General features: G+C 47.1%; 1 protein-coding gene across 1 annotated transcript; it reads left to right on the forward strand.

Moving 5' to 3' along the window:
- Window positions 1-11,623: 11,623 nt before the first annotated feature.
- Window positions 11,624-15,132, forward strand: LOC121833959 (uncharacterized protein K02A2.6-like). Its single transcript, XM_042287680.1, has 2 exons — window positions 11,624-13,036; window positions 15,031-15,132. Exons 1-2 carry the CDS (start codon window positions 11,624-11,626, stop codon window positions 15,130-15,132), a joined length of 1,515 nt encoding a protein of 504 aa, XP_042143614.1.
- The last annotated feature ends 43 nt before the right edge of the window (window positions 15,133-15,175 follow it).

The raw sequence follows: 15,175 nt of genomic DNA on the forward strand, positions 1-15,175 counted from the left end.
GTTTCGGTTTTCATTGAGGAGCTTCAATTCATGCTATCACGCCGTGACCGAATGCGGCGCTTGCGTTTCTGATTGTCCGACTTCCCACGAATCCACAATACCCTAAGCATTCACGAGCGATATAAAAGGAAGACCGGGGCACTTTTCTTGGTTCCCGACATGCCGGATATTGTGCCTGCGTATGCAAACGTATTTAGACCGCCAAACGCGCTTGGAATACTTTGTTTCATTTGGCGCACCACATAGGGGTTCACGGCGTGTACGTGCTGTCCGCCGAACTGTGCGACATTCTTCACACAAGTGCTCTACTGTTGCTTTCTTCAGAAAGGTTTGTATGTGTGAATGTGCCTATATGATTGCAAGATAACTTCATGCGATATTCAATTTATCAAATCCAAGCGTGTAGGGACTTCACTTCGTGCAGTGCTGCGGGTCAGTAAATATAAAGGGATATATTGTTCTATTTTAGCTTTTCATGGCGTCTCCCAGTTTTACCTCGCGTACTCGGGCGTATTAAAAAAAAAAAAAAGTAACTGAAAAAGGTAATTTCGTGAATGGACACATAAATCAAGTAACAAACTTGCTGACCAGCAACACTAATGTAAAGTTGCGAGCTCGATGCATGCGAACTTATGGTTGTTACAGTGTGTTGACTCGTACACAATCAAGATCCCCTAGCTTCGCAGCGTCGAGATTCCCAGCACTGGCTCGTCTACAGACCTCGAAATGCTAACAGGAAGGCTCGAGTACAAAAAGAAACAAGCATCTGTCAAGACAAGCTTTGCGTGTGGTTCGGGCTTGTGCTGAAGTTTTGAGGTCTGGCCATTTAGATTAGTTCGAGACCCAAAACGATGCGCTCGGGAGCAGGCAACATGAGATAACAGCTGTTTATAATCCACGCTTTGTGTATAATCTCTTCTCGAGTCTCCACGTGTCGATCGAAACCGAAACCATGCCGCTCTCCTCCCTCAGAGTCCAACGCGCGCAGTATTGGTCGCAGGGATTTATGGAAGTAGTTTATTCAAGCTCGCGTTTGATTTCGTTGCCCGCGAGACACAATTCCTATCAGAAATTCTACTTTTTTTTCCCTTTCGGTTCTGCTGTACGAATGACACGTAGCAGAATAACCTCTCGTCGTCTGCTACCGCTCCTCGCCGGAAGGAGGCATGATGGGATTGCATTTTGGCGCACGATCCATTTTCTCGGTACAACGGTTGCATTCACGCGTAGGGTGCCAGCAAATACCATGTAAGCCAATACTGGCCACTCCCGCGGATCGCGGGCGAAAAGTGATAGCAGCGCCCCTGGCGAGCTCGGAGTCTCCGCTAGCAGATGAATTCTCCACAACGCACTGGTTTTGCCTATCTCAGGGCGAGGTGAGCAGTGAAAAAAAAATAGTCACGGAAATTCACTGCTTCGAATGTTAAAAAATAGGTGCCACCTCATGAGTGAAGGACATTTTTTCGCGTGGGAAAGATGTTACAGCTCGTAGGGCGCAATTTTCGGCTCTCCTGGAGAAAACACTCTGTCAGAACTGTAAGCCAGGCAAAACACGAATGTACCTTCGCCCTGTTTCTTGAAAAAGGGATATGTAAAAACAAATCTTCAGAACATAGCTACGTTTCAACTTTACTTTTCTTATCGACCGATTCGTTTTGTTGTTGCAATTTCAATTTCTCATGAATGTATTGCTTAAAACCGTTTCGTCGAATAGGCGAGCTGGCTAATCCCGATCGTCTCCGGATCAAAAAGCAAAAGGCAATTTCGAACCAGCTACGTTTCTGCGATGTCAGTATGGTTTGGAAGAAGTCGAATGTGCGCATGCAAATCTGACGCTATTACTGAAACTAATAAAAACGGATTTACAAAAACAAAACAAACAAAAAAGAAAAAAAAACACCCGTTGGACACTCGTGCGTCTCCTTCCATTTTTCAAAGTCTACTTTGCCGCCGCGGTCTTTCTTCCTTCTGCGTTTATGGTTTTTTTTTTTTTTTTTTGGATCCTTCTTTTTTGTGTTTACTCGACGTTCGAACCATCGCGTACTTTGTTTTGCCTTGTTTGGCTTAGTTTTTACTATGTTTCCTTCGCTACTCCCGCCGGTTCGTCTGCCACTCTATCCCCAGACATCTGCAACTTTGTTGTCGTTGTTTTTGTTTGTTTCTTCCACTGTCGTCTGCGATAACCTCCTATGTTCGCCTACGATTGAGTTTCTGATCCGAAGTCTTCAGATATACTTTTTGATTCTTAATAAACATATTAAAAAGTGTAAGCTCGTTAAGCATTTCTCATGGTTGAAAAAAAAACAAAAAAACCCGAGACTGCGGGTAAACACTAAAATGAGTCTTTTAAGTGTTGTGTCGTTTACCCGCAGTCTCGGTTTTTTTTTCAACCATGTGCAATGTACACCAGCTCGTTTGCGCCCTTACTTTTTGTTCATTAAACATTTCTATTCATATTTTATTTGAGTACGTGGTCACGTCTGCTATGGGTCATCGTTGGTTGATCAACCGGCCGCCTGAAAGCAGCACATGACATGGCAGGCATGCCATGTGCTGCTTACCCCTGCAAAAAAAAAGTTTTGGTGATGTGGTGGAAAATCCTTCTTCCGCTTCCCGAAGACCGAACAAACGGGAGTGATTAAGTTACTTCAAATTAAACTGGAAGAGCTATCCAAGTCTGGCTTCAAAATAGTCACTGACGCCTCGGCAGATAAATATAACTCCACGGAGATCCCTGAGAACTCCGCGGACGACAGACCAGATGCACTACTGAACACCCAGTCTTATGCAGCCGGCTGGGCAGCCCGTCAGATCTGTCATCATGCTTGCTATCAGAAAGATGAAACACCTCGAAAGACATTCTGTTGAAGAACAAGAAATACTCGCATGCGAAAATGACACTAGCTTAAGACTTAGCTCGTCACCTAGCCGGTAACATCAGCCGTGCCTTCGACACACATTTCACTGATATATTTCACCAAACAAGACTTCAACTTAAAACGCACTTGAGGCCGCTGATCGACACTCAAAACAAAGGCACGGTGTGCAAGGATAGCCCAGACATGTACGTCAACAAGTTGTTGAATGCACTTTTCAACTGCTTCGCCAAGCGAGCAAACGAACAACCTGCCAAAGTCACTAAGAAAGAAATGCGACAGCAAAAAAAGGTCACACACTGCTAGCACGAAGCAGAATGCAGCGTGTGACTTTTATTTACCGGGCAATTATGAGCTATAGACTACGTTATTCCTTTCCCTACGTTTTGTTCTTAGTTCCTACCAACGCCGCGAAAGCAAATAAACAAACGTGTTACGTGCAACTAACAAAAACCCGGATTTTTTTTTTTTTTTTTTGTAGTTTTGTCGTGTTGCTTTGGCTTTGTTACCGCGAGCACCACCTGCTGATTTTCAATGCTCCTACCCACGCCCCGTGCGATCGTCGTCGTTGAAGGAGGTCTTCGCTGGGTGATTTGTGTCTTTGTATCATCTGCTAACTTTTTTGCTTCATTCGCCGTTGTTCACGACTGTTTCCCATTTCTTTTTATTTTCGTCTGAGATGGGGACCCCATCTTTTCTGCAAAGTTCGGAAAGTGTTTGCGCAGTCATTTTTATCCTTACTTTTTGTTTTTTGTAACTATGCAGAGGCTGTTGCGTTTGCGTTTTAAAAATCATCTATTCAGGTGAGAAATTGTGACAACGCAGTTGGTAACGGACAAACAGTAATTTCTCACGATGTAGTTCGAGTAGCTAAACGTCATCTTTCCGCTTCCCAGATGCGCTTCAGACGTAGGGTGACTACCTTCCTTCTAGCGAAATGCGGGACTCGCTGACCAAAGGGGGGGGGGGGGGGGGGGGAGAGAGAGAGAGAGAGAGAAGAACGGTATTATATTTTGACTGTGGTAGCTGCAAAAAAGAACTTATTGCGCTGTCGAGCTGGTGGAAGTTTATCACGATGCTTTTTAATCTGAAACTGGGGCAGAAGGAGGAAACAGTTTTTTTTCTCTCATTTTGCCCCAGTCCCAGGTTAAAAAACAAAACAAAAAAAAAACATAATAGAAATAATAACTATTCGAGAAAATTTATTAACACACGCCACAAAAAATGGCTCTGCTAACACACTTCATATCCTGTCTTGTACGAAAGCATAGTATAGAGCTGCAAATTGTATTGCGGCAATTAGGCTCAAATAAGTTTTACTCTCAGTGATATATTTTTACGTTGTAATGCCAAATATGTTAATAAATGTGTCTAAGTTGAAAGCATAGCAAAATCGACTGCAGCAGAATTCACTGCATCAAAAGGATAGAAGAAGCAGTAAATCTTTTACGGCTTGTTTCCTGTCGATTCTTATTTTTACCAACATGTTCCTACAGAAATTTCGAACGTTTTGTTGTTGTTTTTGACCGTTGTGAGTTGCACCCTTTATGCCTTGTGCGATCGTCTTCACTGGGAAAAAAAATCTTATCACAGCAATTTTATTTCTTTGCCTTGACGCAACGCGATTTGAAAATAATTAAAATAATTTATTTTCAACTTTTGGCGAGCAATTTTTTCTCGCGATATTTTGCCTATCAACTATCAATCGATATTTTGCCACGAAAGAAAGAGAGGCACAATGGCGCATGTGCGTCAGTCTCCTGCAAGAACGGCAGTCACTTCCCGCAATGCTTGGATAGAAAAAATATGTAGCATCGCGATTCGCACGTTTACCAGCGACCTCTGCGCTTCCCCGTGCCCGGCTGTTCGGCAGCCCAATGTGATGCGCAGTGAATTTTACGGCAGCGTGAAATACGGGACAGTTTGAAGATTTGGGAATTTCTCGCGGGACGCGGGACACGAGCCCTCAATGCGGGACAGTCCCGCGAGTCGCGGGACGGGTGGTCACCCTCTTCAGACGCCTGCGATCCTCCTTAGTGGCGTTTGAAACCTCTAAATAAACTGCTCTATCTTGGTTTCTGCGCGCGTTGTTGTTTGATTGTCGTCGCAGTTGCGATCACTGGATTCCGCGTATTTGGTGCCAGCGATGAAACGAACTCGGAGAGTGCAACCACTCGTGGAGTGCCGGCCGAAACGAACCCGCTCCACGCTGCGAGTAGGCACGTGTAGGCACGAGTGCCGTGAAACGCATAACTACCTCAACACGTCAACATAACAACGATAACACTGTAAGAAACTAAACTTATGAACCGGCCCACCCGCTGCATCGAAATAAAAACGAACTTTGCGCTGGGTTGGGGGGGGGGGGGGGGGGGGGTGGCGGAGGCACTTAGGTGGTCACGTGATCCTGTTGTCACGTGACTGCGCTCTGACGACGTGCTAAAACGGCGTCTCGGGACAGGCCCCCCCGCAACCCTCTCCCCCCCCCCCCCCCCCCTTTTCCGCTACGCCATTGTGTAACGTTGGCGTTGCATTGACCACTAATCCCGACAAGAGAAACACTCCGAGATTAAACGAGAAATTACTTAAAGGGACCATGAAATGACCTTCTTACTTTTTCCAGATAACTTTTACATTAAACCGTCAATGTTCACTGAATGCCGAACAGGCATCCGTTTTCGTCTCGGTTTATTAACTTCTACACAAAGAATTATTGAAATATCGACTTTTTCATTCTCTCCAACTGACCGCAAAATAAGCCGTGACGTAGACCGTTTCCGGAACCGGAAGTTCTCTCGGCAGTAGGAGAATGGGAGTGTTAGCGGCAACGAGTTGGGGTGCGCCGGTAGGTTTTACTGCGCTGATGTCACCGACGTATTTCCTGAATCGGCGCCTCTCATCGCTGCATCGCAGCTGAGCGAAATTCAATGAGATATGTTGCGCTACAGCGACAGCATGGGACTAGTCCCATACGCTGGTATGCCTGTTGGGAAGTGCAGCGAGTCTTCCGGTGAAGACTCCAGAAGTCAACCACCCTGTCATTGTTGGCAGAAGGGCCGGCCCGTGTCAGTCGTTTGCAAAGCGACGTAGATGGCGTTTTTCGCGGCCTCGGAGATGCAGGAGCGAGCCGACGTTAAAAAAGATACGTTTGAACTACGAGTGTCAGCAAGAGCCACGTAAATACCTGTTTACACTCGGAGCGGACGCGCGCGCTTGATGGAATTCGCGCTGTTTGTAAGCGCTTCGGGAGCGTTCTTTTACGATTGCAACTCGATACTGACGCGACACTCGGCAAAGAAAGGTTGGACCGGGGTTGTAGGTATACCTCCCACGAACTGTTATAGCTCGACAGTGACGTGCAGTCTGTCAGAATAAAAATGGCATACCAATAACAAAGTGTACATACCGTGTTACGAAGATAATCCATACGGCGTTTATTTCAGCTCTATATCACACAAAACAAGAAGATAGAATCGACGAGAGTCCCTTTTCGACGAGTGTTCGTCAACACTGCCTCGGAAAACAAGGGGAAGAGATTGACCTCACCTCTTAATCTAGAATTGAGGTCAGTGATCAAACTATAATACGGGAAGGGTCCACAAGGGTCGCGCGGGCATATTCCACTTAGCACGCCAGCCGATCGTAGGCAGACGGTCTTGCTACGAAGCAACGCAGCGCCGAGTCGGAATGCCTGCTAGGCCTATACGCTTCGTCAGGGTCGGTGGATCCAGCGTTCTTGTTCGTCGTGGTCTGTTTTAAGTACTGTTTTCTTGCTGCTTGAAGTCGGCACGCGCGGGAAGAACACGTAGAAAAATAAACGTTCAGTCAGTCAGAGTTTTGAGAGGAAGGAAAACAAAGAAAATAAATGTTCGTCGGTCGCCATCAATGGTCGCCGTCACCCAACTTCCAAGTAACTGTCGGCCCTGCCCTACTGCGCACGCGCAGTAGTTGCTTCGTTTACCACACGATAGATGGCGCTTGGCTCTCAGCATTATCAAATTTGGCAATTTTCGCCACACATCTCAAATTATGCTACAAGTTGTGGATCTGAATATTATGTAACAAAACTTTTAGGAAACATTCGCCGGCTATTTATTGTTTACGATCGCGGTGCTGGTGAGGTAGGCTCTTACCCAATAGGCGACCTGGATTTGGCTGACGTGCTCCATTTCCGCGGATGCATAGTAGTGAACAGGCGAAGGAAGGAAGGCGCAAAAGAGTCCAGTTTTCTTTTAAAAGTTCTATAGCAAATAATTTTTTTTGGCTCCCTATTTTTGTGTTTTTGTGTTTCTTTTCACACCTTTTACGACGTGCGGTGGATGAAACTCGATTTTAAAATCATTTCATGGTCCCTTTAAAGTGATACTTCAACGAAATATGAAATATTCCCGTCGTGTTCAAAAATAGTTGACTAAAGTAGAAGTTTGGGCTAGTAGGTATTTCATGATTAAAGATTAAAACAGCGCAAGGACACGGACAAGAACAAGAAGGTAGACAAACAAGGCGCTGACTTACAACTGAAGTTTATTCGTTCTAACAGCGAGTATAAATACTGTATTGTCACAACAAACCAACATGAATAAAAAGCGTGACCTGGATGCCACGTGCTCACTAGCCATCGCTATGCACTGTCACTGTGTGTCTAAATATAGGAACGTTCCTTATCTGATAAAGATAGTGACGGAGCGCTGACACAGTTTTGCCCCAATCTTCCAATTTCCCGCGCCTCAATGATTTCCCGAGTGAGTTTGTCTTTATTTTTCCTAATCACTTCACACTTGTCAAAGACGGGAGCGCAGCAACAGTCTCGGCAGTGCAGGCCAAGGTGACCTGACACAACTCTAAACACTTGTGCTCCCGCAGCCGATCATTGAGGCATCGCCCCGTTTGCCCGACGTATCTCCTGCCACACGAGAGGGGAATGGAGTACACTACTCCCTCCACACAGTCTAGGAATTGGTCCTGGTGTTTTTTGGTGCAACCCTGCTTTTCTTTAGAACAGGAGTTCACTTTTCTGCACAGCCCAGATAGCTTCTCCGGAGCCGAAAAAACCACATCAGTAGGATTGGAGTTGATGTGGTTTTTTCGCCTCCGGAGAAGCTATCTGGGCTGTGCAGAAAAGTGAATTCCTGTTCTAAAGAAAAGCAGGGTTGCACCAAAAAACACCAGAACCAATTCGTAGACTGTGTGGAGGGAGTAGTGTACTCTATTCCACTCTCGTGTGGCAGGAGATACGTCGGGCAAACGGGGCGATGCCTCAATGATCGACTGCGGGAGCACAAGTATAACGTGTTTAGAGTTGTGTCAGGTCATCTTGGCTTGCACTGCCGAGACTGTTGCTGCGCTCCCGTCTATGACAAGTGTGAAGTGATTAGGAAAAATAAAGACAAACTCACTCGCGAAATCATTGAGGCGCGGGAAATTGCAAGATTGGGGCAAAACTGTGTCAGCGCTCCGTCACTATCTTTATCAGATAAGGAACGTTCCTATTTAGACACACAGTGAAAGTGCATAGCGATGGCTATTGGGGAGGAGGAGCGACGGTGACGCTCCAAGCGGTTAACTTTACAACTACACGGATGGGGACAACAAATACAATGATTCAGCGCTCGGCCGACATAACCGAACGCGGCGTCAGCGTTCGGCTGGAGTTCGTGTTCTCCGGTGAGGGGGAGGTGTGGCCCTTTTGTTTCCACTCCGGCCTGCATGAACAATGCAGCATGCACGGTCCCAGCTCCGCAGAAAAGCCGAAGTGGGTCAAGCTCGCATTCTCTAAGGATAGATCCGGCACTTAACGTCGCTTTGTCGATTGTTAGTATTTTTTACATTAAGCTGTGCCCCGCGCTCTATTGTAGAAGATGACATGGACATGCCCATAAGGCCTGTGGGCATGTGCACAGGCCTTGTGTTGAGTAAACACCGAGGATGGGGACAACAAAGGGGTCAGAGCGCCCCCTATAGTTCGATCTCCTGCCCAATACTTTGTCTCATCCTACGATGGACTAAAGGTCAAAGCCACGGGCCGCGAGGTCCAATCACGTTCCACGCTATACTATGACACGCTTAACACTGATTGGGGGTGGACGAATAATGCTCGAATCCAAAAGCGCCGTATCATTTCTGTAGCTGCGACGCTGCAAAGAGCCTATATGTAGTGGCTTTTTTTGCGATGTAAAATTGTTGAGTCGTTCAGTGTCCTTCGATTCGAAGCACTGTACACCCGTTCCCTCATCAGTGAATCGAGACGCGGGCACCAATACGATTATCGAAGCGAAATACTCTTGAGCAAGAGGACAAAAAGGGACTGACAGACACGAAGCACCGATCTCAGCTTGAAGCCTCATGTCAAAATTAAAAAGATAATGACGAATCAAATGTCTCCCGACGAAAAAAAGGGGCGATATAAATTTCAGGAAGGTTGTCGGCAACTTTGGCGTTCCCTCAGAGCTCCAGTGCCTCAAAATAAACAAAACAGAAGAGCATGCGCACACACAAAAAAAGCATGCACACAAACATGAGGATTGTGCCACATCGGTAGTCTAAAATATCAACATGTGGGCGATCGTAGAGGGCGTAGCATTATAGTCCCACGTGCAGAACTTGTGTGCACGCTTCAACCAGCATTGTTCCATGTCTTAACCTAATATGTTCAGGGTCTACGAATAACGGCATGATTACGTTGCACACGCTCGCGAGCACGCTTACTGTGTCTTATCTAAAAACAGAATGCTCCACCGTCACAGTGAGAACCAGGCCACATGATATGGGAACTCGCGTCATGGGCATCTGATAAAACTAGCCTTTTGAAGGCAGGGCAAAGGGCGGGTGTCAGTCATGGGGCTTTTGATATCGGGTGCTTTCGTGCACCACGCAATCGCACATAGGGCATGAACTTTCTGTAAAGCAGTCTCCTTTGGGGAACTTGGCAGTCCACTGTGATAAGTGCTCGTATGACCTTTTGCTGGATAAAAGACAGATTCCGGGTAAGTAGGAACAGAAAACAAAGAGGAAAGTTTTCGAGGCGTTCAAAATCAGTGTAGAGAAAGATGACAGTTGCATCAGTGCGTCGCCACTTGTTTTATCAAATAAGGAATTCAGATTCATTTGGCTTGAGGTATAATAAAGTGTGTATCAGTGGCGTAGCCAGGAAATTTTTCTCAGGGGATGTTTTTCTTTGCTTAAGCTGTTTGAAAGACAAAAAAGAGAGGAAAAGAAACTGCGAAAACAGAATTTTGTTTACTATTTTCCTGTTTCCTAGACGACAAAAATCCAAACTTTTTTTTTGCCACCATCTCGTTCTTGCAATAATTAAAAAATTGAAATGTATTGTTAAATGACGACAGAACGCAGTCATAAATTATTTTAATTGGCTTTGAACAAAAACGTCCAGACAGGCTCACGAAAAATTACGGTGTGTGCACATCAATGCGGAACATTCGAGTATCCAACAACTGAAAACTACGGAAAAGTGCCAGAGAATAGCAAAGTTCAGAATACGATTAAACACAAAAACTGCAATGCGCACTGGGGCAATGAGCTAGTGAAGCGTCACGCTCATTGTTCCAGCGCAGATCACATTTTAAAGAAATTATCGTTGTATAGTCATGTTTCAGGTTATACCCGTTCTTTGTTGTCGTTTTGCGAGAAAGTGGAAGAGAAAAATACCAGTTTCTCTCATTTTTTGGGGGTTTAAACATTAAGTGGAAGCCGCCGTCGGTCGATAGAAAGTAGCCAGAGTACCCTTCCGGATCTGATTTGCATATACCGGTGAATGTTCAGGAGCGCGGCCCCTATACGAGCTTTCTGCCCTTGGAAAAACAAGAGTGATCGCACAGGCACTTGCAACCAAACCACTGCCGAACCCAGCGAGCTCGCGTTGAAGGCGGAGCGTCTGGTCTCAGCTTAGAACGGAGTAGCAAGCGCCCCTGGGACGTTGAAGCACTCAGGTGCTTCAACGTCCCAGTCTTCGGAGTCTCGAAAACAAACGTTCCGCTTCAGCGCTGCTAACGAGCATGGCGGCCAGGATTTGCAGCAGGCGGGTTACATTAGGATACAATTAAGGCCTCTGGGCAAATGCAAGTTGCCTGTACCGCCGAGAAGCGCTAAGCGGTGCGGTCCCTCCACATCTGTGTCAAAGCCAGTACTTCCCCAGGAAGTTTATTTAACGAAACGAATGCTCCGCACAGGCTGGAGATTTGCTCGAAATCGAGGCTTACGACACAGAGACCGGCGTCGTTGGCCACAACATCGCTCCCGCCTAGGGCGGACAGACAATGCTGCCTGACGTGAATGTGCCGGCTATGTTGGAGACGTTGATGACACGCTTGAAGTTGTAGGCAGTCTTGTACACGTTACTATAAAAAAGTAATCTGTTGTATACTGGCAAAGACGGTATGCCAGTAGGCGGCGATGGCGCGAGCTCGGCGCGTACCACGCTGCCAGAGCTCGCGCAGTGCTCGCGATCGGCTCGGACGGATTATAAAAAATGGAGCCTTTCATCTGGAACGACCTGGTCTCGGCTCTCTCGTTCGCGATTTAACATTGGCGACGAGTATACTGGTTACCTGTCGTCGGAGGTCATCGGCATCTCACGAAGGAACGGGGACCTGGATCACGGCTACCACGGTGCTAAGCCAAAAACCCGCAGCGAGCAGCGGGAAGAGCCACTGCTGAAAGGACTTCAAGGAAATAGTATGTGCAGCAGTTCTCTCTACTTCTCAACGTAGTGAACGTCGCAGTGTACGAAAATGCCACACCTCGGGAAGGTGCTAGAATTCGACGAGGCCTCTCAGAGTTTCGAGACCTACGTTGAGTGTTTTGAGCTTTTCGTTGCTGCGAACAGCATCAAAGAAGAGAAAAAGGCAGTAACATTCCTAACAGTCATCGGCGATCGAACATACGAAGTCCTCAAAAACCTAGCAGCCCCAGACTTGCCAGGCTCTAAGACGTACAGCGAGATAAAGACTCTATTAGAGGAGCACTACGGCCCGCAACGGTCCGTAATAGCCGAACGCTGTAGGTTCAACCAACGGAGTCGGCTAGAACATGAATCCGTGGAGGATTTCATTTTGGCCCTGAAGAGTTTGTCTCGATTTTGCAATTTTGGAACATTTTTGCAAAGTGCTCTCAGGGACAGGCTGGTAGCTGGCCTGAGAGACGAAGAAACTCAGAAGGAACTGTTTGCGTTTGCTGAAGAAAAGCTAACTTTCGCAGCCGCTTGCAAGATAGCGCGGGAAAAAGAAGCAGCAGCAAAACAAACGGCGGACATGCACAAAGAATCCAAAGCAGTGAACGCTATTCATAAAAAGGTGTCACCTCCTGAGAACAGAGGTCATGGGAGAAGCACGTCTCATGATCATGGGTCCAGTACTTCGCTAACAAGTTGCTATCGTTGCGGAAATGAGCATGAACCCCGCGATTGTCGTTTTAAAACGTATCGCTGCAAGATCTGCTACAAGACTGGACATCTCCGGAAGATGTGTCGCAACACGCCTGGAAAGACTCCAGAGCGCAACGTTCAAATCCTTGAGGAGTCTGATGATGAGGATGAAGACCTACTGACCGTGTACACGTGTACGAAATCTTCACCGGGATTTAAAGTTTTCGTAGAGGTGGACAGAGTTCCTCTACTCATGTTGATCGACACGGGAGCGGCGGTCTCTATCATACCAGAAGAAGTTTTTATTAAACACTTTCCCCAGAAAGAGCTCCTGGAAACCAAAGTAGCCCTTCGCACTTACTCCGGTGAGCGGCTGTCGGTAAAAGGGAAGATCTCAGTTAAAGTCCAATATAACGGGCAAGAGGAAACACTCGACTTGTTTGTAGTAGCTAGCGAAGGTCGAAGTCCACCAGTGCTCCTAGGTCGCGACTGGCTCCGGAAGCTGAAGCTGGACTGGACGGCTATCTGCAGCATCACTGTTCAAGACCAAGTGGAACAGCTTCGAAAGAAGTATCCGAACGTCTTCGACAGTTCCCCTGGCATGGTACGCGATCATCAGGCACAGGTTGTCATCAAGGAAAACAGCACTCCAGTCTTTCGCAAGGCACGTCCTGTTCCTCTGCCCCTCAAGGAAGCGGTGACAGCACAACTGCGAAAGCTTGAAAAAGATGGCATATTGCGTCACGTTTCTCAAAGCGACTGGGCCACTCCTTTAGTTGTGGTACCGAAAAACGGAGGAGAAAGCCTTCGGTTGTGCGGTGACTATAAGGTGACCATCCACCCGGTTCTCAAGATGGATCACTACCCGTTGCCACATCCAGAGGACATCTTCAGCACGTTGGTTGGGGGGAGAGTGTTTTGCGTTCTCGACCTGTCGTCAGCGTACCAGCAAATCAAGCTCAGCGACACGTCGAAACACCTGCTGACCATCAATACACACCTGGGACTGTTTGAGTACCAGCGACTTCCTTTTGGAGTAGCAAGCGCACCTGCCATTTTTCAATCGTTGATGGACCGTGTCCTGCAAGGAATTGCACAGACGTGTTGTTACATCGATGACATCATCATCGCTGGCAGAGATATGGCAGAGTGCAGCAAAATCCTGGACTCTGTTCTACAAAGATTGTCCGAGTCTAACTTGACCCTCAGAAAGGAGAAGTGCAAGTTTTTTGCGGACTCAGTTGTGTATTTGGGACACCAAATTTCCGCAAAAGGCATCCAGCCCACACAAAGCAAGGTCAAGGCAATCACAGAAGCGCCAGAACCTACCAACGTGACGGAACTTAAGGCTTATCTCGGAATGCTGACCTTCTACGGAAAGTTTCTGCGTAATCTAGCTGACACGGCGTCGCCATTGTACGAGCTCCTGAAGAAAGGACATCACTGGAAATGGGACAGCAGCTGCAAGAAAGCCTTCCAAGCGACAAAAGATCTGCTAGTCAACAGCTCAGCTTTGGCATATTATGACGTAGACAAACCGATCGGGGTGGTTTGCGATGCATCAGCCTACGGCCTTGGAGCTGTTCTGTTCCACAAGACGTCCGAAGGTGCGGAAGTGCCTATTGCCTTTGCGTCGAGAACATTAACACCCTTGGAAAAAAACTACGCTCAAGGAGAAAGAGAGGCCCTGGCTATCATATTTTGCCTGAAACGATTTCACCGTTATCTCTATGGAAGATCCTTTACAATATACACAGACCACTAGCCTCTCTTGGGAATTCTGTCTCACGACAAGGCCGCTCCAACCTTGGCCGCTGCTCGAATGCAACGATGGGCGTTGCTTCTGTCAGGCTACAACTACCGACTCTGTAATCGACGTGGCAAGGACAACGAAGCAGCAGACGCGCTCTCACGTCTTCCTCTGCCTAGGTTGTCGGAAGACGCAGAGAAGGAGTGTTTGGCGCTCTTCGATGCCACACCCATAACTGCCATGGAAGTAAGCAAAGCAACCTCGGTAGATAACTTGCTTAGCCGAGTTCTGCACTTCACGCTGCGAGGGTGGCCAACGTCTGAACACGCGACAGAGCTGCAGCCATTTTATATTCGTAGAAGTGAACTCTCAGTAGAGGAAGGTTGCCTGACATGGGGGCTGCGTGTCATAATACCGACAAAACTTCAAAGTACAGTCCTCTCCTTGCTACACGAAGAACACCCCGGCATGTGCCGCATGAAGATGCTAGCACGAGGATTCGTCTGGTGGCCGAATCTCGACAAAGACATCGAAGAGTGTGTTCGAGGCTGCAAGGTTTGCCAAGTTGTTCAGGCAGCCGCTCCGGTCGTACCTCTACATCCATGGACGTATCCACAACAAATCTGGCAACGCATCCACATTGACTTCGCAACCAAAAATGACGTCAACTTCTTGATTATCGTGGATGCTTATTCTAAGTGGCTGGAAGTCTTTCCTATGCGTTCCACGACCACCGCCAAGACACTGGAAAAACTTCACATTGTCTTTGCAAACTTCGGACTGCCGGAGGAAATTGTAAGTGACAACGGGCCACAATTTTCATCTCACGAATTTGCGGAATTCATGAAACGAAATCTAATTAAACACATAAAAACGCCTCCTTACCATCCCGCTTCAAACGGAGCAGCCGAAAGGGTAGTCCAAACCACTAAAAAAGCGTTGCTGAAGCAAGTTCTTCATGATCAGTTCACCAAGTCCACGCGAAGCTTACAAGAAAAGCTCTCCGACTTCCTGATGGCTTACAGAAACACGCCATCAACGGTGACAAAACTATCTCCATCAGAACTCTTTCTGAAGAGGCAACCACGAATTCAACTCTCGTTGTTGAGGCCCAACTTTACTGGTGACATGCGCGACAAACAGTCGCGACAAAAACAAACAATCGACTTG

This window comes from Ixodes scapularis, unplaced genomic scaffold (genome assembly GCF_016920785.2).
Source record: "Ixodes scapularis isolate PalLabHiFi unplaced genomic scaffold, ASM1692078v2 ptg000137l_1___fragment_3__unscaffolded, whole genome shotgun sequence".
NCBI classification, from domain to species: domain Eukaryota; kingdom Metazoa; phylum Arthropoda; class Arachnida; order Ixodida; family Ixodidae; genus Ixodes; species Ixodes scapularis.